The sequence below is a fragment of the Stigmatopora argus genome, chromosome 17, assembly GCF_051989625.1.
Source record: "Stigmatopora argus isolate UIUO_Sarg chromosome 17, RoL_Sarg_1.0, whole genome shotgun sequence".
NCBI classification, from domain to species: domain Eukaryota; kingdom Metazoa; phylum Chordata; class Actinopteri; order Syngnathiformes; family Syngnathidae; genus Stigmatopora; species Stigmatopora argus.
Genome location: NC_135403.1, coordinates 11,828,893 through 11,850,219, shown reverse-complemented (window position 1 = coordinate 11,850,219; position 21,327 = coordinate 11,828,893). Strand labels below are relative to the sequence as shown.

General features: G+C 45.2%; 2 protein-coding genes and 1 long non-coding RNA gene across 5 annotated transcripts; 2 read left to right on the top strand and 1 right to left on the bottom strand.

Annotated features, from left to right (window-relative positions):
* The first annotated feature begins 351 nt into the window (after positions 1–351).
* On the top strand, positions 352–18,069 carry arfgef1 (ADP-ribosylation factor guanine nucleotide-exchange factor 1 (brefeldin A-inhibited)). Of its 2 annotated transcripts, XM_077623758.1 has the most exons (39): positions 352–784; positions 4,445–4,475; positions 5,638–5,794; positions 5,893–6,039; positions 6,203–6,382; positions 6,599–6,652; positions 8,006–8,312; positions 8,383–8,484; positions 9,113–9,333; positions 9,418–9,551; positions 9,669–9,903; positions 9,970–10,069; positions 10,188–10,327; positions 10,406–10,514; positions 11,611–11,812; positions 11,883–11,994; positions 12,060–12,265; positions 12,329–12,413; positions 12,479–12,644; positions 12,704–12,855; positions 12,923–13,051; positions 13,220–13,378; positions 13,472–13,616; positions 13,687–13,777; positions 13,844–13,884; positions 13,966–14,287; positions 14,455–14,627; positions 14,707–14,867; positions 14,929–15,059; positions 15,171–15,300; positions 15,379–15,514; positions 15,594–15,732; positions 15,806–15,851; positions 15,929–16,055; positions 16,127–16,266; positions 16,325–16,496; positions 16,633–16,771; positions 16,851–16,968; positions 17,067–18,069. In XM_077623758.1, exons 1-39 carry the CDS (start codon positions 661–663, stop codon positions 17,244–17,246), a joined length of 5,643 nt encoding a protein of 1,880 aa, XP_077479884.1. In that variant the 5' UTR covers positions 352–660; the 3' UTR covers positions 17,247–18,069. The 2 variants fall into 2 exon arrangements, with proteins under 2 accessions (XP_077479884.1, XP_077479885.1); XM_077623759.1 differs by lacking the exon at positions 6,599–6,652.
* LOC144091449 (uncharacterized) lies at positions 9,946–14,291 on the bottom strand. 2 transcript variants are annotated; one of them, XR_013305707.1, is made up of 9 exons: positions 13,162–14,291; positions 12,903–13,067; positions 12,560–12,828; positions 12,335–12,472; positions 12,123–12,248; positions 11,917–12,028; positions 11,598–11,810; positions 10,159–10,337; positions 9,946–10,085 (listed from the first exon to the last, which is right to left on the bottom strand). It is a non-coding gene; the product is annotated as an uncharacterized LOC144091449 (long non-coding RNA). The 2 variants fall into 2 exon arrangements; XR_013305708.1 differs by lacking the exon at positions 10,159–10,337 and having other exon boundaries at positions 9,947–10,085.
* Positions 18,070–18,595: 526 nt separating the features above from the next.
* Positions 18,596–20,880, top strand: cops5 (COP9 signalosome subunit 5). The gene is made up of 8 exons (XM_077624351.1): positions 18,596–19,061; positions 19,229–19,463; positions 19,537–19,665; positions 19,725–19,790; positions 19,856–19,941; positions 20,029–20,140; positions 20,350–20,498; positions 20,688–20,880. The coding sequence occupies exons 1-8, from the start codon at positions 18,925–18,927 to the stop codon at positions 20,773–20,775; spliced, it is 1,002 nt and encodes a 333-aa protein (XP_077480477.1). The 5' UTR covers positions 18,596–18,924; the 3' UTR covers positions 20,776–20,880.
* The last annotated feature ends 447 nt before the right edge of the window (positions 20,881–21,327 follow it).

Below are 21,327 nucleotides of genomic sequence, written 5' to 3'. Positions count from 1 at the left end.
TTTTTGAAGCCTTTTTTTCTGTCCTAAAACAAAGTGGATGCACATGATTTACTAATGTGGGCCAGATCTGGCCCCGGAGCCACGAGTTTACCAGCAGTGCAGTAGTATACGTATTACTACATCTTTCGAACGGTGTGAATAACAACCCGGAAGTCCCGCCCCCCCACTTTTGACAGGTATCCTCCACATTACTGCTCAATCTACCAAAACCATGACAATTTCTTAAGTCACCTAAGTCTTCTTGCCATCATGTTATTTCTTCAGATCGGCCAAAATATTTTTAATTTCTTCTATCTTTTACGCCCCATTGGTTAGCATTGCCATTAGCATCCCCGCCGCTGCCTGTCTGCTGCCTCACTGTGACGTGGTTTCCTCCCCAACATGGCGCAGGAGGCAAGTCGTTGATGGCCATCGGACGGGATCCAAGCCCACTTTCGCCTTCATGCGTGTGTGTGTGTGTGCGTGTGTCTCTCTCTTTTTTGTCTCCTAACCGGCTGATCGAGGCTCGACGTTGAGGTGCGGGGAAGCCATCGTTTTTTTGTGGCCAATAGCCTCCCCTCCCACCATCACCTCTTCTCTCCTGAGACACACACACACACACATTCACTCACACTCACTCACTCACTCACACACACACCGCGCCCCGAATTCCGGTGCGTCATGTTTGAGGGCAAAAAGACGAAAAACATGTTCCTCACTCGAGCTTTGGAGAAGATTTTAGCCGACAAGGAGGTGAAGAAAGCCCACCACTCCCAGCTACGCAAAGCCTGCGAAGTGGCACTCGGTAAGTTGCCTTGTTTTTGAATCGTCCCCCCCATCACCCACCCGCACACCCCTTTGCGCGACTTCTCCCGTCCGTCCTCGTTGATTTCGACACGTCACGTAGTCATTAACAGGCTATTCCGCGACGTTTTTAATGCTTTGTCCCCCCCCCGAAACGCCGCCTTGTCCCCCTAGCCTCCATAACTGGTTTGTTTGTGCGATTTTCAACGCGGAAATGGTGCTAAAGAGGATATATGGCTAGCGGTGTTTTGATGAAATCGCAGGCCCCAAAAGAGAAACACTCTTCAATAACTAGACACAATCGCATTTAATAGTCATTAAAGTGTTATTATATGCTTTTTCCTTGCATTGAATCGAGGCCGCAAAGGGGCGATGTTGTCGGCGTCCCTTCCTGGTGCACACTTTGAGACGCGATCGCTCGTTTCTCGCAAAACATCGACATTGTTGCTATTTTTATTGATTAAGGTTCACGTTTTTAAGGTTAAATATATGAAGTGCCTTGCTAAATTTCAATGTTGTGGACTGTTGAAAGGTGACAGCTGTCAGAGCACCTTCTTAAGATAGGGCAAAGTCGCTGTCGGAAGTAGACGAATAGACTTCCGGTATAACATGAAATCAAAAGTACAGAACTATTGTTTAAAATGTTTAAAATTTAAATATCGTCCAACCTGAACAAAGTCAAGACTCTTTTTATGATTAAAAACAATGTCATCTAATTTACTCTCAAAATAAACGAGTAAACAATCTTTACCTAATTTCTAAACTCTTAATCTGAATTTTGTATCCTGTCACCTCCGGTTAAAGATGGAGCCATTCTCGCTAGCTGCTAACAAGTGTATTTCCTCCTTTCATAGCTTTTAATAAACACAATTTCCACAACAAAAGTAGAAGCCATTCGTCTTTGAGTCACACTGAAGCTACACGAGCAGTATCATTCCACATTGGCATTATTTATGAAGCTAGCTCTGGACAAACGAGGCTTTTGTTCTGTCATGGAGTGTAATATGATGCCCAAGGTGGACACAAGGAGAGCATCTTGTGTGCTAGCAACCACCTGTATGAGTTGGGTGACCTTAAGGTCACAGGTTACTACTAAGTCCTTTAGTATTTTTAATTTTGGGTCACTTCCACTGGTAGAAAACAGAAGCTCAATTTGAACAAATAAATTGTGGTTATTACTATTGTCTAACTCTGGGCTTTACATTTTAGCGGAAAATGGGCGTTGGAAGAAGGAATTATTCACATAGGGAAGTGGAAGTATGAATATGAATCACAGAAACTATTTAGTTTTTTTGTAGTAAAATGAAGTACAGTGTCAACAAATGATTGGAAAATAAATACATCAAGATTTTATGGACTATCTTCAGTTAGTTTTTTATTTTTCATTTTAAAGGATTTTGTAAATATAGTATATGTATTTTTAAAGTAAAAAGAAACTATTTGCTATATTTATTTTTAATTAAAGTAATATAGTTATTATATATAATATTTTTTTGGTAATTTAGTTATTTTTAGAGTAAAAAAAAGACTATTTGCTTTATTTATTTTTAATTTAAGTAATATAGTTATTATATATAATAGTTTTTCTTTTTTTACAAAATGTTTTTGTTCTTTAAAACATTTTATAGGCTTAAAAAAAATCAGGTCATCATTGTTGATGATGAATGGATCAAAATCTATCCCATTGATTTATATATATATATATATAGTATATATTAGCATATATACTATAATAGTATATATATATATATATATATATATCTGAGAGGACAAGTGCGTGACCCAGAATACTGAGTGGCTTACATAATCCTTTTCCGCTCTGAGACTCGGCGACTCGGCGACATTTCTGCACTATCGCTAACATCTCACTAGCAGGTCGCAAGTGATGGATGCGTATTCACCATTCGGTCGCTAGTGTTTTGCAAATAGCCTTTTAGCACCAGCTACAACGTATTGTTATCACACCACTAAGGGGAAACGCTTCCAGCGTCTTTACAGCAACTCAACGAGAGCCAAAATGCGAAAGGTTCGGCCCATACGGAACGAATCAGCGTCATCCGTTTGACCTTTTCCTCCGAATGTCACCTGGTGCTTTTTGGCTCAAAAAAGGCTGCCATCTCGGCCTACATTTTCACCGCTTTCGTCTCGGCTAACCCTAACCCCTGCCCAAATAAAAAGCACCACTTTTTAAAGCAAACTAATCATTTCTTAAAGCCCTGTAAATACCCAAATTGATGCTTTCTGATTGTTTTTCCCCCCCAAGGCGCACCCTCGTAATCCCGAAGGTGGCGAGCTATCCCGATAATGAGCTTTCGCTCAGCGTTCGTGTCGGCGTACGTCGGGCCTCGCTTCCGACACATAAATAATCCTTTTATCTATTTGGAAGAAGACTTTATTTATAAACGGGCTATATTTCCTACCCGATCGCTCCATTCATTATACATGATTTCGTGTACCCTGACGGCTTATGAATGAATTACGAAGCGGAGCGCTGCGATAGCGTTTCGGAGCCATTGACGATAAAAGACGTCGGATCCCATGCGTTGATGGCCGCATATTTTCGGTCGCCATGCAGAAACGGGCGGCTGCGCCCCCTCCGCTCGGGACAAAAGAAATGTCAGGGGTCCTTTTGGTTTACTGTTTGGCACCCCATAGTTGGGGTTGTAGGAGGGGCCGACTTCAAACATGGCGCCGCTGAGATAGGCTTATTTGCTTTACTGTAGTTGCTCGTCATTCAAGTGCCTGAAAGCTAGCGTGCTAAATATAGACATGAAAAAGCGCCGTAGAAAGTCACAAATTTGTCAGGCAAAAAACACAAGGTAAAGTGTCCATTTGGACCGGTGGCAAAAACGTGCCAGGTTGGCTCGAGTTAAGCTGCTTGATCAACGGTAATATAATGAGTTTTTTATGGTTATTTTCAACGCTACTTAATGATTACCCTCCCTAAGCTAATTGTCCAAAAAGTCGTCTCCTAGAAAACAAACGCAAAACGCCGTCAAATGCATTTTCATCCCCCAAAACAGTCATTAGCAAAAAACCCAAATGTCTGAATTGTGAAAATATTAAACCAAATTATGATGGAAGAGACTCAAATCTTTCATAGTCATTAAAAACCTTGTTAATATTTTTCCTCAAATGGCTGGCATTGAACGCGATCATAAAATGGATGTAAATTGTTAACATAGCGGGAATAAAATGCCTATTAATATCTTCTTTCGAACTGAGTTGTGCTAAAGGTTCTACAGTGGCTGTTTTTGTTTGGGAAATGCCTGCATTCCTTCATGCTTGAAGGCTTAGAAAAAGAAAAAAAAAAGTTGAAGGACGAAGGAATGATTAGCTGGCGGTATATATCGTGTGACCTTTTCTTCTGCTTTAAAAGCGCCTCGAATGAATGCAATTGGCGGCCGCTAATCAACAGGCAGATGTTAAGCCATGTCAGAATGAGTTATACGATTTGAACTATGTAACTATAGCAACGGTTAAGATATGGATCAATATGTTGTGGATGCCAATGTGAAGAGGTGAAAATATAAAAGCAGAAAACACAGAAGGGGAATTTCACTGTCAATGTGTCTAAATATTAGGGTTGCCGCCATTAATGGTGGTCTTGATGAAACAGCATCGCTACTTTTTGACTCATTTGACTTGTGTTCTCTTTCAGAGGAAATCAAGGAGGAGTCGGAAAAATTAAGGTAAGCAGAGACAAAATTTTGAGTTCAACCAAAGGCTACTGGAACACACGGCGCGTGCTTTGTTTTTAATTAAAAACTTTGGTTTGAGTCTCCTCCAATGTAGCATTAGCAAAATTCGCAATTAAAAACTGGTTTATATTTTAGTTGTCTCGCGGTGGTTCTTGTGGTGCTTAACAGGTTGAGGTCATAGCGGCTCCCAGGCAGGACATTAAAAAAAATGTTAAAAATAAATAAACCTCCCTTGTCTGAGCTCACGAGGGTGTGGCGACCGGCCCCCTCCACGCGACGCCGCCGAGGCTTTGAAGAATCGGCGAAGGGAGAGAAAAAAATGACGCCGTCACTCGACTTGAGGGTTTAGCGTCTTATCCCGGGCTGGGAGATGCTTTGTCAGCATGAGAGCTGATTACCAGACCGCCTCCTTAGACAGATTAAGTGCGCAATTTCCAGCACTCAGCTGAGAGCCTGACTTTTGCGTTTTAGATATTAGCCTGCTAATGGTTGTCCTTTCGGATGGGGAAGAAGTGCAAAACAAGACCACGCTCTTGGCTTCATTTTAACGACGGAAATGTCTTTTTTTCCGGTCTGCGGGTATTTGATTTACGATAATGCCGCAGAAAGCGGTCTCGCAGGCTTGAAAGTAGTTTTTTAGGTGATTTTTTTTGTTTCTCGGATTCAAATTTTATCAAGTCTAACCAATACAAATAATGTAAACAAATGATATTTTTTATCTCCAAGAAATGCCTTGTTACTATTAATAAGTATTTGCACACAATTTAGATTTAGATGAGCCGAAAAGCACCACAGGATTCGAAACGCACGCGACGACTGGATTGGCTGAGATCTCGTACCAAAGCGTCGCTCCAAAAATAGCCGTATCGTGCGCCGATAACGATGCTGAGGATTGAACAACGCTACTTTAAAGAGTCGCTATCGTTGATTCAAGAGTCTTAACTTAAAGAAATCCGCCATTAATTCGCTCGCTAATTCTAAGACCGTTTGAAAAATTAACTTGAGCCCTGTGATGAACATGACTCTGATTCCAGATAATGTTTGTTTTGGTCGTTATTTAACTTGACGGTCGCGACATTCAACAGAACCCCGTGCTAACCCTTTTCCATGTAGATAACGGTTAGGACACTCCCGTTTTTGTTTCCCGCTCTAGTCCGCCCAGCAGCGATGGGAAATCAAGTTCGGGCACTTTGCCGCCAATCAAATCCAAGACCAACTTCATCGAAGCCGACAAGTACTTCTTGCCGTTCGAGTTGGCGTGCCAGTCCAAATGTCCACGCATCGTCATCACATCGCTCGACTGTTTACAGGTTAGCCGCCTCTGGGTCAAAAATGGATTGGGCCAATGGGTTAAACGGATCTTTTGCTATTATCGGTGCGTTTTTGTTTTTGTTTTGTCTTTTTACAGAAGCTGATCGCCTACGGCCACCTGACGGGCAGCGCTCCAGATAATACAGCGCCGGGCAAAAAGCTGATAGATCGAATCATCGAGACCATCTGCGCTTGCTTTCAAGGGCCGCAGACGGATGAGGGAGTGCAGCTACAAATCATCAAAGTGGGCCAACTCACATCAACCATCAAAACAATCTTAAAATGATTTTCTTATGGGCACTGTTGACCCGAATCTCGTCTACATCCTTGTTTGAAATAGTAGATTTAAAATACTTGTTACAAAGACGCCTAGATGACTCCATAACATTTTCCATGTGAAACGGTAGGCCCTGCTAACGGCGGTGACGTCGCAGCACATCGAGATCCACGAAGGCACGGTGCTGCAGGCCGTGCGCACCTGCTACAACATCTACCTAGCCAGCAAGAACCTCATCAACCAGACCACGGCCAAAGCCACGCTCACCCAGATGCTCAACGTCATCTTCGCCCGCATGGAGAATCAAGCGGTACGTGCCCACGCCCGCCCACCGCCATCCCGTGGCCTATACGCGCAGCCCTCACGCGACACCCCGGGTTTCATCCACTGTCGGACATTTTGGGTGTTGCCTTGCTCTAATGTCATCTTTTTCTTTTTGAATGACACTTTTTTCCCCCCTCCGCCTTCCCTTCCCTTCCTCCTTTCCTATCCTTCCTTCCTTCCTCCCTCCGTGTGGGACACGTAGCTTACAAATCACAAGCTATCTTGGTCCCTGGCCTGCAGAAAGCGTGACCGCCAGGTAAAACAAAAGCGCGCAGGACTGCCGTGAATTTATTTTCCTTTATTTATTTTTTTCTTCCTCCTCTTTCACTTGCCTGACCCACCAAATTTTCAAACTTTGTGCTCCTCTCTCGATTTACTTCCTCCCTCCCTCCAACTTCCTCCGCTTCACTCCGTCCATCAGGTTTGCCGTGTTCACTTCATGGCTTGTGGATCATGTTGTCGTTTTCACGGAGGGAAAGGAGTGCCAAAATCAAATAAAAAAAAAAAACCTTATCGGGGCTAATTTCAATGTATTAGTGTCACTTTTTGATTTGAAATTGTATTCATCAACAGAATTTATTTCAATGTCTCTATTTTACATTTTCTTAATGTAATATTGGCACTTTTGAAGTGTCCATAAAGATCCATTCAAATTTAAATCTATAAATAAAATACATAGAAAATTAAATATTTTACTTCAGTGGTGATTTAAAGTTGTATTCATTTGACTTTTGTTTTTCAAATTGTATCCATTAGATAAATACAAATTTAAATAAATACAGGCCTATGATAAAAAAAACTACATATGACAAGAACAAATGTTAAAGTATACAAAAAAATACTGAATTAGTAACATATTTAATGTTGCACCTTATTTAATTTTGATAGTTTTGGTTCTTCAGTGTATATATAATAAATACAAAATGTACTCTATTGATTTTATTTTGGCACTCCTCGTCCTCCATACATTTTTCTAATTCGGTGAATTTACTACATTCCTCATTTAACCTATTATGTTGCCATTTTTTTTACTACGCATACACATGGGGTTGCCTTTAACACACTCGGGCCTCGGTGGCATTAAGATAATGAGCTTAGTCTGTTTGCGCCGCCTCTGAGGTGGCGTCTGGTCCCGAAGCTCAATGCTAATAGCGTCAGTGAAGATGCTAATTTCATTTTACCGGCTGACGTTTGGAGAGAAAAAAAAAGGGCAAGCCTACGTTTAACAATCAAAAAGGGGGAAAAAACGCCACATACATTGTTTTGTGTGCCTGTCATGTCTCCGTCACTGGTTGTGCTCTCTTTATTATTTTTTCAAATTGAGAATTTTAGCGTGCATTTGAAAGCATCATGGGCTGTGGTTAATGGAGCTTGGCTGGAGGAATGGCCACCGCTTGCTCGCGCCCGTTTCTTTCTTGTTTGTCTTTGCTAGTAAGAAAAGCCGTTTCGTGGTCGCGGAGGACTTTGATTCTGCTAGAGAAAAGACCTTAACTTCATTTATGTCACACTGGCAGAGATTATTTGCAAACAATATTCTAATCTGACTTTGTTTGTCCCTCTTCTGTGCATGTTTGCGAACCCCCCCTTCTCCTTGCGTCCCGCCGTTTAGTTGCAGGAAGCGAAGCAGCTAGAACGAGAGCGGCACCGGCAGCACGCGGAACCCGATTCGCCTCAAACACCCACGCCGCCTAAAGCGCCCACGCGAGAGTCAAACGGACCGGTCGCCGCCACCCCGGCCATCGCCTCGCCTTCGACGCCGCGGGACGACGGCGAGGGCGGCCATCCCCGCTCCCCGCTGGGAGAAGGCGGGCCCGTTTACGAAAGCCCAGATCCGGAAAACGGTTCGGATTTCTGCGTGGCAGAGAATGAGCAGACGGAAGCAGACCAGGCCACGGCGGCAGCGGTGGCGGCGCAGAGTAAGATGCTTGAAAGCGAGGGCGACCTGGGTCACTATTGCGGGGGTTTGACAAAAATATTTGCGTTCAGATGCAGCTAGTATGGAGGAAGACCTTGTTCCCAATTATGAAGAAAAAGCCCAAGAGATAGTACAGAACATTCTGCAGGAAGTGGTCAACACTGTGGCGGGAGGTCAGATTATTTTTGTTATTATTGTTAGTGTTACTTATTATTATTATTTTTATAGCATTATTATTATTTTTATAGCATTATTATTATTTTTATAGCATTATTATTATTTTTATAGCATTATTATTATTATAGCAATATTATTATTTTTATAGCAATATTATTTTTATAGCAATACTATTATTATGATCATTATTATTTTTATAGCATTATTATTATGATCATCATTATTATTATTATCATCATTATTATTATTATTATTATCATCATTATTATTATTATGATCATCATTATTATTATTGTTGTTATTATTATTATTTTAACCTATTATTTCAATGTAAACATTTATTGCAATTTTTATTTTGCTTTAAAGGTTTTTCCATTTGTTTCAGCTTTTATATTTCTTCAAGTTATTTTTCAATTCATTTAATGTATGATTGCGAACTGGTAGAATGCATTCGCATTTGGCCCACAAATGTTCTTAGCGTTTCACGCACGAGTGCAAACGCGGCAAAATGGCGGCCTCGGGCACAACGCTATCCTCTCTTAACCTCGCTTTGAACAGAAGCGCAATTCAAGAAGTCGAGAAAAAAAATGTCCTACCTGAAGCGATCTTCGTTGTCTTCGGCAGGTAACTGCTTGGACCCGGCCCACCTCTGCGCCGACGCCAAGGATCCGACGGCGGAGGCGGTCCCCGAGGCCGCCCTGACCCCGGCGGAAGACGAGGAGAGCACGCCGGGCAGCGACAGCGAACACGTTCACGCCAATGGGATCCCGGGCACGCCCATTTCCGCCAGCTTCACGCCGTCGCTGCCGGACGACAGGCTGTCCCTGTCGTCCACCGACACTCAGGTGAGTGACGTCCTGCGGAAATTGGTTTGGTTTAAAAAAACATGGACAAATACCAGGGGGACTAATAACATTCATTTTTGTCAGGAATCGGGAGCGACGCCAGGTCAACCGCCCGGCGCCAAATTCTCACACATTCTCCAGAAAGACGCCTTCCTGGTTTTTCGCTCGCTCTGTAAGCTGTCCATGAAACCTCTGTCAGACGGACCGCCGGATCCCAAGTAAGCCAGCCTCGGCCCACCAATATGAATATGAAGTGGCTGTTTACTTTTGTCATAGCGCCGTGATTCAATAAGTCGTGCGGGGGAGACGGTGATGAATCTCTTCCTGTTCTTCAGATCACACGAACTTCGGTCCAAGGTGCTGTCGCTGCAGCTGCTGCTGTCCATCCTGCAGAACGCCGGCCCCATCTTCAAGACCAATGAGATGTTCATCAACGCCATCAAGCAGTACCTGTGCGTGGCGCTCTCCAAGAACGGGGTGTCGTCCGTGCCCGAGGTCTTTGATCTGTCGCTGTCCATCTTCCTCACGCTGCTGTCGCACTTTAAGACGCACCTCAAGATGCAAATCGAGGTGAGCCGTCGTGTCCGTGGAGAGGAAATGGAGGGCGGACGGATGATGGGTCTTTGTCTCGCTCAGGTTTTCTTCAAGGAGATTTTTCTCTACATTCTGGAGACGTCCACGAGCTCTTTCGACCACAAATGGATGGTCATCCAAACCCTCACCAGAATATGCGCAGGTCTGCATCGCTAATCCTTCATTCGGTCAAAAGTTCTGAGTTAGTTGATTTGGGGGGAATTTTCAGTGTCCGCATGTTCAAATACTGACAAACTTCTCCGTCCGTGTCTTTCCGCCAGATGCTCAGAGCGTGGTGGACATCTACGTCAACTACGACTGCGACTTGAACGCCGCCAACATCTTCGAGCGGCTGGTCAACGACCTCTCCAAAATAGCGCAGGGGCGCGGCGGTCACGAGCTAGGCACCACGCCTCCGCAGGTCACGACCCCTGTCCCCCGAAAAAAAAGTCGGGCGGAATTGGCGCTGGATTTTTGACGATAACGCTGGCCTCTGCAGGAGCTGACTTTGCGAAAAAAAGGCCTGGAATGTCTGGTGTCCATCTTAAAATGCATGGTGGAGTGGAGCAAGGACCAGTATGTCAACCCTAACTCCCAAACTAGCCTCGGTAAGTGGGAACATTTTTCATCTCTGGGGACGTTTAACTGAATGACTTTGATATTATTTACGTCGGCCTGTGACAAAAATGAGTTTACAGAATTAAATAGCAATATTTGTCAGTCTGTATTGGTAATCGTGAAACATCCGTGAAATATTTGTGTTGCTATTGAGGGCAATGTTCGGATTAAAATCGAAATAACGAACACTTGAAAATAAGCTTTGGGAATGTAGTAAATGCATGGTGGTATGAAAAGCCTCTTTCTCGGATTACAATTCTGTTTTTTTTCCCCATAGCCGAAGCTCCAACAAAAGAACGAGCGCGTTCCATAAATTCTATCCATTTTCTTGTCTTCTCCCTTGTTGTAACTCTTTTGTGTTATTGTCTCCCATTGTGCGTGACTCTCAAGCCAAAGCAGGTAACGGTAGTATTAGCGTGAGTGCTTGCTTATTAGAAACGGCTAGCTTTTAGCGTCTGTGATTTTTGAAACTAGATCTTCTGGCGCGGACATTGTGTCAAAGCCAGCCTCTGGTTACCTTGTGAATTTTTTAAAGAGTTTCCGACATGCTAGAAGGCAGTGTCTACTATTGTTAGCGTTCCATCCCACTGTGAATCCTTAGTTTTAGCTGTGTCAGAAAAGTCGTTTTTTCTAGATCAGGGGCGCTCACACTTTTTTTCTACTTTTCAATTCATGGGTAGGCAAAGCAAGGGCCGCTGTGGGTGGAGGATTTTGTTCCACAGACAGTTGAACCATCGGGGGTTGGGCTGAAACGAGAAGCACCTGACTGTGATCCACTAATTGCCCTTGTAGGACACCAATTTGTAGAATGGGTGTTCAAAGTTTTTTTTTTTGCTCCACAATCTACTTTTCAAGGAGTTAACCTTCCACCAATCTGTCTGTTCTTTTTTACAGGCCATAATGAGCACCCCTGTTCTAGATGATCCTTTATAAACTTTTGGCATGAATAAATCTTGATAATGGTGTATTAATTATGTAGTGATATTAGCGAGAACTACATGAACGCTTTTTTTTAATATACGGCCATTTTAGTTGTGAATCAGTCATTTAGTCAAATAATTTGTCAAACTCACCTCTGACTCTCAGGCCAAGAAAAGCCATCCGAGCAGGATAGCGGCGAAAGTCGGGCCCCCGAGACCATCAACCGCTACGGGAGCATCAACTCGCTGGACTCCACCGCCTCGTCGGGCATCGGCAGCTACAGCACGCAGATGTCGGGCACCGACAACCCCGAGCAGTTTGAGGTCCTCAAACAGCAAAAGGAGATCATCGAGCAGGGAATTGATCTGTAAGTTTAAAAACAAAAGAAAAAAGGACCTTCATCTTTAATTCTGATGTTGATGATGATTGTCACACAGATTCAACAAGAAACCAAAGAGGGGGATTCAGTACCTTCAAGAGCAAGGCATGCTGGGAACAACTCCGGAAGACCTGGCTCAGTTTCTCCACCAGGAGGAGCGCCTTGATTCGGTGGGTTTCGTTGCCTCGGGGAACATTTTGCAATCTGAATAATAAAAATAACGTGTCCCTTTCAGACTCAAGTGGGCGAGTTTCTCGGCGATAACGAGCGCTTCAACAAGGAAGTGATGTACGCGTACGTGGATCAAATGGACTTTCTAGGCAAAGACTTTGTGTCGGCGCTGAGGATGTTCCTGGAGGGCTTCCGACTACCCGGCGAGGCTCAAAAGATCGATCGGCTCATGGAGAAGTTCGCCGCCAGATACCTGGAGTGCAATCAAGGGTGAGCGCGGATGCGGCGTCCACCCACCCGCGATTTCGTCAACTTATTGACGTATTTTTGCAGGCAAACCCTTTTTGCCAGCGCGGACACCGCCTACGTGCTGGCGTACTCCATCATCATGCTGACGACTGATCTTCACAGTCCGCAAGTAGGCGAGACGTGGCGGGCGAACGGGGACGGGCGGCGGCGTGTTCATTTTCTCTCTTTCTGAAGGTGAAAAACAAAATGACAAAAGAGCAGTACATCAAAATGAACCGGGGCATCAACGACAGCAAGGACCTCCCCGAGGAGTACCTGTCGGCCATCTACGACGAGATCGCCGGCAAAAAGATCGCCATGAAGGAGACCAAGGAGCTGACCATGAAATCCAGCAAGCAGAGTAAATAGCATTTTCGCTTTTAAAGTGGTGCCGTTCACGACGCGTGTTTTGACCTTCAGGCGTAGCCAGCGAGAAGCAGCGACGATTGCTGTACAACGTGGAGATGGAGCAGATGGCCAAGACGGCCAAAGCATTGATGGAGGCCGTCAGCCACGTGCAGGCGCCGTTCACCAGCGCCACCCACCTGGAGCACGTGCGCCCCATGTTCAAGGTAGGTCAAGATGGATGGCCGGCGGGCACATCGCCGTGGAAGCTTACCCGGGATGTTCTCGTCGCAGCTGGCGTGGACGCCGTTCCTCGCCGCGTTCAGTGTGGGTCTCCAGGACTGCGACGACACCGAGGTGGCGTCGCTGTGTCTGGAAGGGATCCGCTGCGCCATCAGGATAGCGTGCATATTTTCCATCCAGGTGCTTTGGGTTCCAGCTTGAAATTTAAAAACAGACGCAATTCATTTTAAAGAAATTAAGCTAAATTAATGATGTTCAGCATGTGAAATGTTTGACTTGTTACTACTTACTGCGGTATGATTAGGTGGCGATTATTACAGCAGATTAATGTCCAAAAATATTGTCCAGTTGGAGCGAGATGCCTACGTCCAAGCGCTAGCCAGATTCACCTTGCTCACCGCCAGCTCGGGCATCTCTGAAATGAAGCAGAAGAACATCGACACCATCAAGACGCTCATCACCGTGGCGCACACCGACGGGAACTACCTGGGCAACTCCTGGCATGAGGTGGAACTTCTTTATCGCAGTTTTTTTTTTATTTGCTTCAATTTGCAGAAACATCAAGACAGCTTTTGCTTTTGTTCTTTTACACTATCTCAGATCATGAAGTGCATCAGTCAACTGGAGCTAGCGCAACTCATCGGTACGGGCGTGAAGGCTCGCTACATTTCGGGAACGGTGCGCGGCAAGGAGGGCTTTGTGACTAGCGCCAAGGAACAGAGCAACGATGAGTACCTGGGATTGGGTAAGTCGGCGCCGTTTCCCCAAAGCAAAGCGCACGCAACGTAACGTAAAGCGAAACCTCCGCTCGGCAGCCGGTGGCACAGTCGACCGCAAGCAAATTGCTAGCATCCAGGAGTCCATCGGAGAAACTAGCTCGCAAAGTGTGGTGGTGGCTGTGGACAGGTAAGACATTTACACATTGATAAACTTACCTTGTTTGGCATTAAAACCCAAGTCTCTTTTTTTAAGGATATTTACGGGCTCAACTAGACTTGACGGCAATGCGATAGGTAAGTTTAAGCTGCAACCATTCGAAAAGTGGAATAAATGGTGGGTGGATGTTAACCGTCGTCTGTGCGGTTGGTTGTCAGTGGATTTTGTACGCTGGCTGTGCGCCGTGTCCATGGATGAGCTGGCCTCGCCCACGCACCCGCGCATGTTCAGCCTACAGAAGATCGTGGAGATTTCCTACTACAACATGGGCCGCATCCGACTGCAGTGGTCCAGGATCTGGGAGGTCATCGGGGACCACTTCAACAAAGTGGGCTGCAACTCCAACGAAGACGTGGCCATTTTTGCCGTGGATTCGCTCAGGCAGCTGTCCATGAAGTTTTTGGAGAAGGGCGAGCTGGCCAACTTCAGATTCCAGAAGGATTTCCTCAGGCCGTTTGAGCATATCATGAAGAAGAACAGGTATGTCAAAGATTCGGACGGATTTGCAATTTTACTCAAATCCTGGCCACACATTTTGGGTCGTGATTTAATGAATCAAACACTACTTTATTGGTCAAGAAATTGTTCAGCCTTTCCTTGCAGATATTCTGTGAAAATTCTTTTGACTCACCATTGATTCTTTTCAGGTCTCCCACAATCAGAGACATGGTGGTCCGCTGCATCGCCCAAATGGTCAACTCCCAAGCGGCCAACATCCGTTCAGGCTGGAAGAACATCTTCTCCGTGTTCCACCTGGCGGCGTCCGACCAGGACGAGAGCATCGTGGAACTGGCCTTCCACACCACGGGGCACATCGTCAGTGAGTGGCCCGCCGTTTCTCCATCGGTCCAAACGCCGAGTCCAGTCGTACATCACCGCCGTCCATCTTTTCCCTTTAGCGAATGTATTCGAGAAGCACTTTGCAGCCACCATCGACTCCTTCCAGGACGCCGTCAAGTGCCTTTCGGAGTTTGCTTGCAACGCCGCCTTTCCCGACACCAGCATGGAAGCCATTCGCCTCATAAGACATTGCGCCAAATACGTCTCGGGGAGGCCACAGGTCCGTTGATGACGGTCCGCTTTCCGCGCCGTGGATTATATGGCGCTTCCTCCCGTTGCAGGCCTTCAAAGACTACACCAGCGACGACATGAATGTAGCGCCGGAGGACCGCGTGTGGGTGCGAGGCTGGTTCCCGATTCTCTTCGAGCTCTCCTGTATCATCAACAGGTGCAAGCTGGATGTGCGAACCAGGTACCCCGCCCGGCACTCTTCCTTCTTCAACCAGGATTTTCTGCAAATAACTCCTCTGGATTGGACCTGTGTCATCGAGTCTTTCCTCTGCTTTGTTTCTCTCTCCTTTAGGGGGTTAACCGTCATGTTTGAGGTGATGAAGACGTACGGACACACCTTCGAGAAGCACTGGTGGCAGGACCTGTTCAGAATCGTCTTCAGGATTTTTGACAACATGAAGCTCCCCGAGCAGCAGACTGAGGTGAGTCTATCGCTTTAAGCCTTCCTGTCCTTCTACTCTTGCCCACGGCGCTGAAGATGCCTGGTTGCCTCCACGCAGAAAGCAGAGTGGATGACCACCACCTGCAACCACGCGCTCTACGCCATCTGCGACGTGTTCACGCAGTACTTTGAGTCCCTCAGCGACGTTCTGCTAGACGACATCTTAGCTCAGCTCTACTGGTGTGTGCAGCAAGGTGAGAGAGCACATGACTGGCTTCTTTTTGAGGCGCTGGAGATTCAAGGTGGCTACTAAATCCTCCGTTTTGCCGGCAGATAACGAACAGCTGGCTCGCTCTGGGACCAACTGCTTGGAGAACGTTGTCATTCTGAACGGCGAGAAATTCTCCGCCGAGACGTGGGAAAAAACCTGCAACTGCATGCTTGACATTTTCAAGACCACCATCCCTCATGCGTGAGCCATATTAAAATTTATTTATTTTTCCTCAGTCCTTAAAGCAACCTGATTTTTGTTTTCTTTGTTGCAGCCTGTTAACATGGAGACCATTGGAAGGTGACCATTTTGACAAGCAGGTGGGGAAGGAAATCGATTTTATTTTCTTCCTTATTATCAGTCGCATTTGGATACTTATTGCACAACTTCCCTGCAGGATTCCATTTCCCAGAAGTCTCTGGACGAGCAGAGATCTATCAACAGCGTGGAGAGTCGTCGTCAGAGCCAACAAAGCGTCGGACTTGGCCTGAGTGAGGATGCCGCCAGGGGCAGGAACTCCACCAGTGAGTGTTCTCTAGAGGTTCGAGTGGCCGTACGGAAGGCCGTTTTTGTCATATTTGGTCCTCCTTGGCAGGGGCGCAAGAGCAACGATTGTTTGGCGCCTTGCTCATCAAGTGCGTGGTGCAGCTCGAACTCATCCAGACCATCGACAATATCGTATTCTTCCCCGCCACGAGCAAAAAGGAAGACGCCGAGAACTTGGCGGCGGCCCAGGTACTAGCCGTCGTCTTGCCGCGTTTCTACGTTACCAATAACGGTGACCTTGTTACAGCGAGACGTAGCTAACGCGTCAGACGTGGCGGCAGAAGCGCCAGACCAGGGAATGTTCCGTTACCTGACGTCGCAGCAGCTCTTCAAATTGCTGGACTGCCTGATGGAATCGCATAGTTTCGCCAAGGCTTTTAACTCCAACAACGAGCAGAGGACGCTGCTCTGGAAAGCGGGTAATAGTCCACAAACGCCGCATTACATCAGTCATGTGTTCACTGTAAAAAAAATAAAAATAAGTTGGATGAGGTCAGATTTTAACCTAAGTTTTGTTTACATTGAACATTGTTTGTGACCATTCGTGTGTTGTAGGGTTTAAAGGCAAGTCCAAGCCTAACCTGTTGAAGCAGGAAACGGGCAGCCTGGCATGCGGCTTGCGAATCCTCTTCCGCATGTACACTGACGAGACAAGGCGGGATGCCTGGGAGGAGGTTCAGAGACGACTGCTAGAGTGAGGAAAAAGAGGAGGAAAATGAGTGTGTTGTATCATGAATACGATTTTTACTTTTTTTTCTCCTCTGTGTATTCAGCGTATGTGGCGAGGCAGTGGCGTATTTCCTGGCATTGACTTCGGAAAGCCACAGGGAAGCCTGGACCAACCTCCTCCTTCTATTCCTAACTAAAGTTCTCAAGATTAGCGACCAAAGGGTGCGTTCACACAAAAATGAAACGAGTGTACACTCAGATTTAAAAAAAACAGTATAAATGTAGCTAAAAGCAGTCGCTGTTGTGTTTCTCACATTTAGTTCAAGGCTCACGCATCGCGCTACTACCCGTTACTGTGCGAGATCATGCAACTGGACCTGATCCCGGAGCTCCGCTCCGTCCTGAGGAAATTCTACTTGCGGATCGGCCTCGTTTTCGGTATTGCGCCCGAGCTTCAACCGCGACCATCCCTCCAGGATAACCTGGGGGAAGCTCAGTGACCACCCGCCTGCAGCTTCTAGCCCTTCTTTCATCCACCGCCACAAAAAAATACAGTCCGGCTGCTAGCGATGTTTCTCCGGCGCCACTAGAACTCTGAGCGGCTCAGACGGAATCTATTTTAAAAATTTCCCCAAAATATGTGCTTCTTACTGTATATTTAATGCAATGGAATGATCGCAAAGACATATTGAAAAATCATGACGACATGTGACCTCTCTGCGCACCCCCACATGGCTAATGTTCATATCCAAATGTACAGATGTAATAATCTGATAACACTAGATTCTGTTTATTTTTTATTCTTGTTATTTGGCGCTACACTCGACCTCCATTCGGAATGCACTGGAGATGTGACTTTTTACCCCTGATTTGACTGTAACATCTCACGGTTAAGTGAAGGCTTCTTTAAGTTATTCCATTTTATACGTACGTCGGTATTGTTTGGTTTTTAACTGGAAGGATTGAGAGTGACTTGATGATAGCTGCTTGAAGAAAGATGCATTGGTACCATTTCATGTTTTAATTTAGTTTTCACTCGCGTGTGTACAAAAACAAAATCAAAAATAATATATTTAATTTGTTTTTTCTTAGGTTTTGGGAGAAAATATGTATAGGGAGAGTGAGAAAGGGTAAATTAACCATGTTAGCTGTGCTTTACGTGCGAATGGGACGCATTCCTGCTCATGGATGTAGAAAACAAAATGTATATGAAGCAGCAATGTAAAGTTTTCTATGTTGGAAAAAAATATGTACAACTTTGTGTACGATACATCCTCTGGCATTCTAATCAGGTTCTAGGTCAATAAAGGTTTTTTGAACTTGGTTCGTTGGAATGGGCTCATTGATTTTAACCTGTATTTGTTCAAGAATAATAGAAAAACAAGGGACTCATTGGCTACCATTGACGGCATTAGACGCTCAAACAATTTTGACTGGGAGGGCCTGCAAATGGTCTATTGGATTGGGGAATTAGCGCCACCAGTGGCAGTGAAAGATCATCATTCACAGTTAAATACCATAACCAGTGTATTTCTGTTATTATTCATTTGAAAGAAATCTTTAATATCTTGGTCATATATACATTTGTTCATGAAAACGTTTTAACTAAAACAATAACCACGTGGACGCCACTTTAAAATCCGCTATACAAGTTTAGCATACATGTTTTTTCAATTAATAGAATGGTCCATTGAGCGTTAAAGGGTTAAGAAAAAAGATGAAAGCTTAGGTAACTTACCTTTACAGTAATTATTTTAAAATACTAGTACATTTCTCGAAATACGGGCGTCGCAAGGTGGCACTAAAACCCCGGATATGCGGCTTTCTCTCGCTTCCTTATTGGACTGAACCAATGTGCTGTATCAGCGTAGTAACATCTTTTATTTCGTAGACCGACTTAAGTAAATATTTAAATTAAAATGTAAACAATTACTGAACTATTAATATATAAAAAATGCAGAGAAAGCTTAGTAATAATGGTTTAAACCCGTGGTATGAGTTAGAACGTTCCCCTTAACCCCCTCCTCTTGTAAATGGTATCGTTCGACTGTCATGGCGTCCTGAGTTGGAACCTATTACCGTGGTGTGACAGTGTTTTGGCCAAAAAGGCCAGCTTTCCGGCGATTTCGGTAAACGTTCATGGTTTGACTTTTACGTGTCGCCCTTGGTCGAGACAACATGGCGGGCAGCAGTACAGCTCAGAAGACCTGGGAGATGGCCAACAGCATGCAGGAGGTTCAGAGCATCGACGAAATTTACAAATATGACAAGAAGCAACAACAGGAGATTCTTGCTGCTAAGCCGTGGACTAAAGAGTGAGTTATTATTTTTAATGTTTGTTTGTTTTCCTTATTATAGGTTAATTAGATTTCATTTGAGGTCTTTTAAAGTGCATCCTCACCAGAACTGGATGACGCTGCATAGTGAACCCCATCTTATTTGCGGAAACCTTCGTGATGTGTTCACGTGTGTCTCGTAACAGCCACCACTACTTCAAGTATGCCAAGATCTCTGCATTAGCACTACTGAAGATGGTCATGCACGCCCGCTCCGGTGGTAACCTGGAGGTGATGGGCCTCATGTTGGGCAAAGTGGACGGCGAGAGCATGAACATCATGGACAGTTTTGCGCTGCCTGTGGAGGGTACCGAGACCCGAGTAAACGCGCAAGCTGCCGCTTACGAGTATATGGCCGCCTATATCGAGAACGCCAAACAGGTTGGTGGGCTGAACGTACAAAGTGCTAGAACGGCATGCAATCGTGTGGAACTTACGAATTTGTTGGCTTCAGGTGGGTCGACTGGAGAACGCCATCGGCTGGTACCACAGTCACCCAGGCTACGGATGCTGGTTGTCGGGCATCGATGTCAGCACTCAGATGCTCAATCAGCAGTTTCAGGAGCCCTTTGTAGCTGTAGTGGTAAGTATTCGAAATGAGCGAGCGTTATGCTAAACATCTAACATACCATTTTTTTTTAGATCGACCCCACGCGGACTATTTCGGCTGGTAAAGTCAACCTAGGTGCCTTCAGGACGTACCCCAAGGTAGAGGGAAGCCATTTTTCGTCTGTACGTGGGGTGGTTTTAAAGTTACAAATGTGTCGTTTCAGGGCTACAAGCCTCCCGACGAAGGGCCTTCTGAGTATCAAACAATCCCCCTGAATAAGATTGAAGATTTTGGTGTACACTGTAAACAGTGAGTTGTGTCCATCCATCAATTTATGACAGGCAGACTCATGTTCCTGTTCACGGACTACATTTTTCTTTGTTTTTGTTGTTGTAGGTATTATGCCATGGAAGTAACGTATTTCAAGTCATCCCTGGACAGAAAGCTCTTGGAGCTCCTTTGGAACAAATACTGGGTCAACACGTTAAGCTCCTCCAGTCTTCTCACGGTAATGAGAGTTCCCATCATGGAAGCAATTCAGCGTGAGCGAGCAGGCTTATCCAAACACGACAAGACGAATTGACTGCGCGGCAAAATCGCCATTGTGCTTTAATGAGCCTCCCCGCTGACGAACGCGTCGGCCTCACCTTAAGCAAACGTTTCCAGCGACTCGTCTCTGGCTCTTCAGTCAGCACAGGTTTTGTCTTTTTGTGTCAGAACTCGGACTACACCACGGGTCAGGTGTTCGACCTGTCGGAGAAGCTGGAGCAGTCGGAGGCCCAGTTGGGTCGGGGCAGCTTCATGCTGGGCCTGGACACGCATGACAGAAAGTCTGAGGACAAGCTGGCCAAAGCCACCCGAGACAGGTATGTCAAACTGACAAGTTAATATATTGAGGAAACATAGAAGAATTCTATTGTGTTTTTGAATAATCGGAATGTTTGAGATTCCCATTTTCCATCTGAAATCTCAAAATGATTAACATTTTTAAAAAAAACATCTCTAAAACCTGTTATAACTTGTATTTTAAGACCTATTTTTGTGTTTTTTTTCAGCTGCAAGACAACCATCGAAGCCATCCACGGCTTGATGTCACAAGTCATTAAAGACAAACTCTTCAATCAAATCAACACATCTAATTAATTTTGTTCTTGCATTTGCTGGCTATTTTGTTTATGACTGAAAAGTCTTTTTCACCCTTGTAGTCAAAAAAGTATATTGTTGGAGTTAATAAAATAGGACAAGGTACATTCGTCTTGTCTTTTTTTGGCTGACCCCGATTTGACTTGCACATTTAATCCATATGTTGGCAATCACAATGCTATTCATAATGCATCGTATTTGACTAATCATCAGACTTAAAGAATGCGACGCAAACATGCAGTTTCTCCTCTCAAATCCCTCGCTTTCAGGCTACAAATAACAAGTGAAAATCATTACACTAAACTGCTGCCCGACTTCATCTCGGGCGAAAAAAGGCAGACTGGTCTGACGCCCTCTCGACGGGCTTCCCACCTCAGTTGAACATGACATCCAAAATATACATTTGGCCATTACAATACCCTAAGAAAACGACATGACATTGCATTGACGTGGACGCAGAGCAGCTACCCGCCCTGAATGGCCTTCAGTGTGCTTCTGTTTCTGGCCTGTGTCACTGCCACTCCGCTGACCCGAGTGGGAGGGCCACTACGC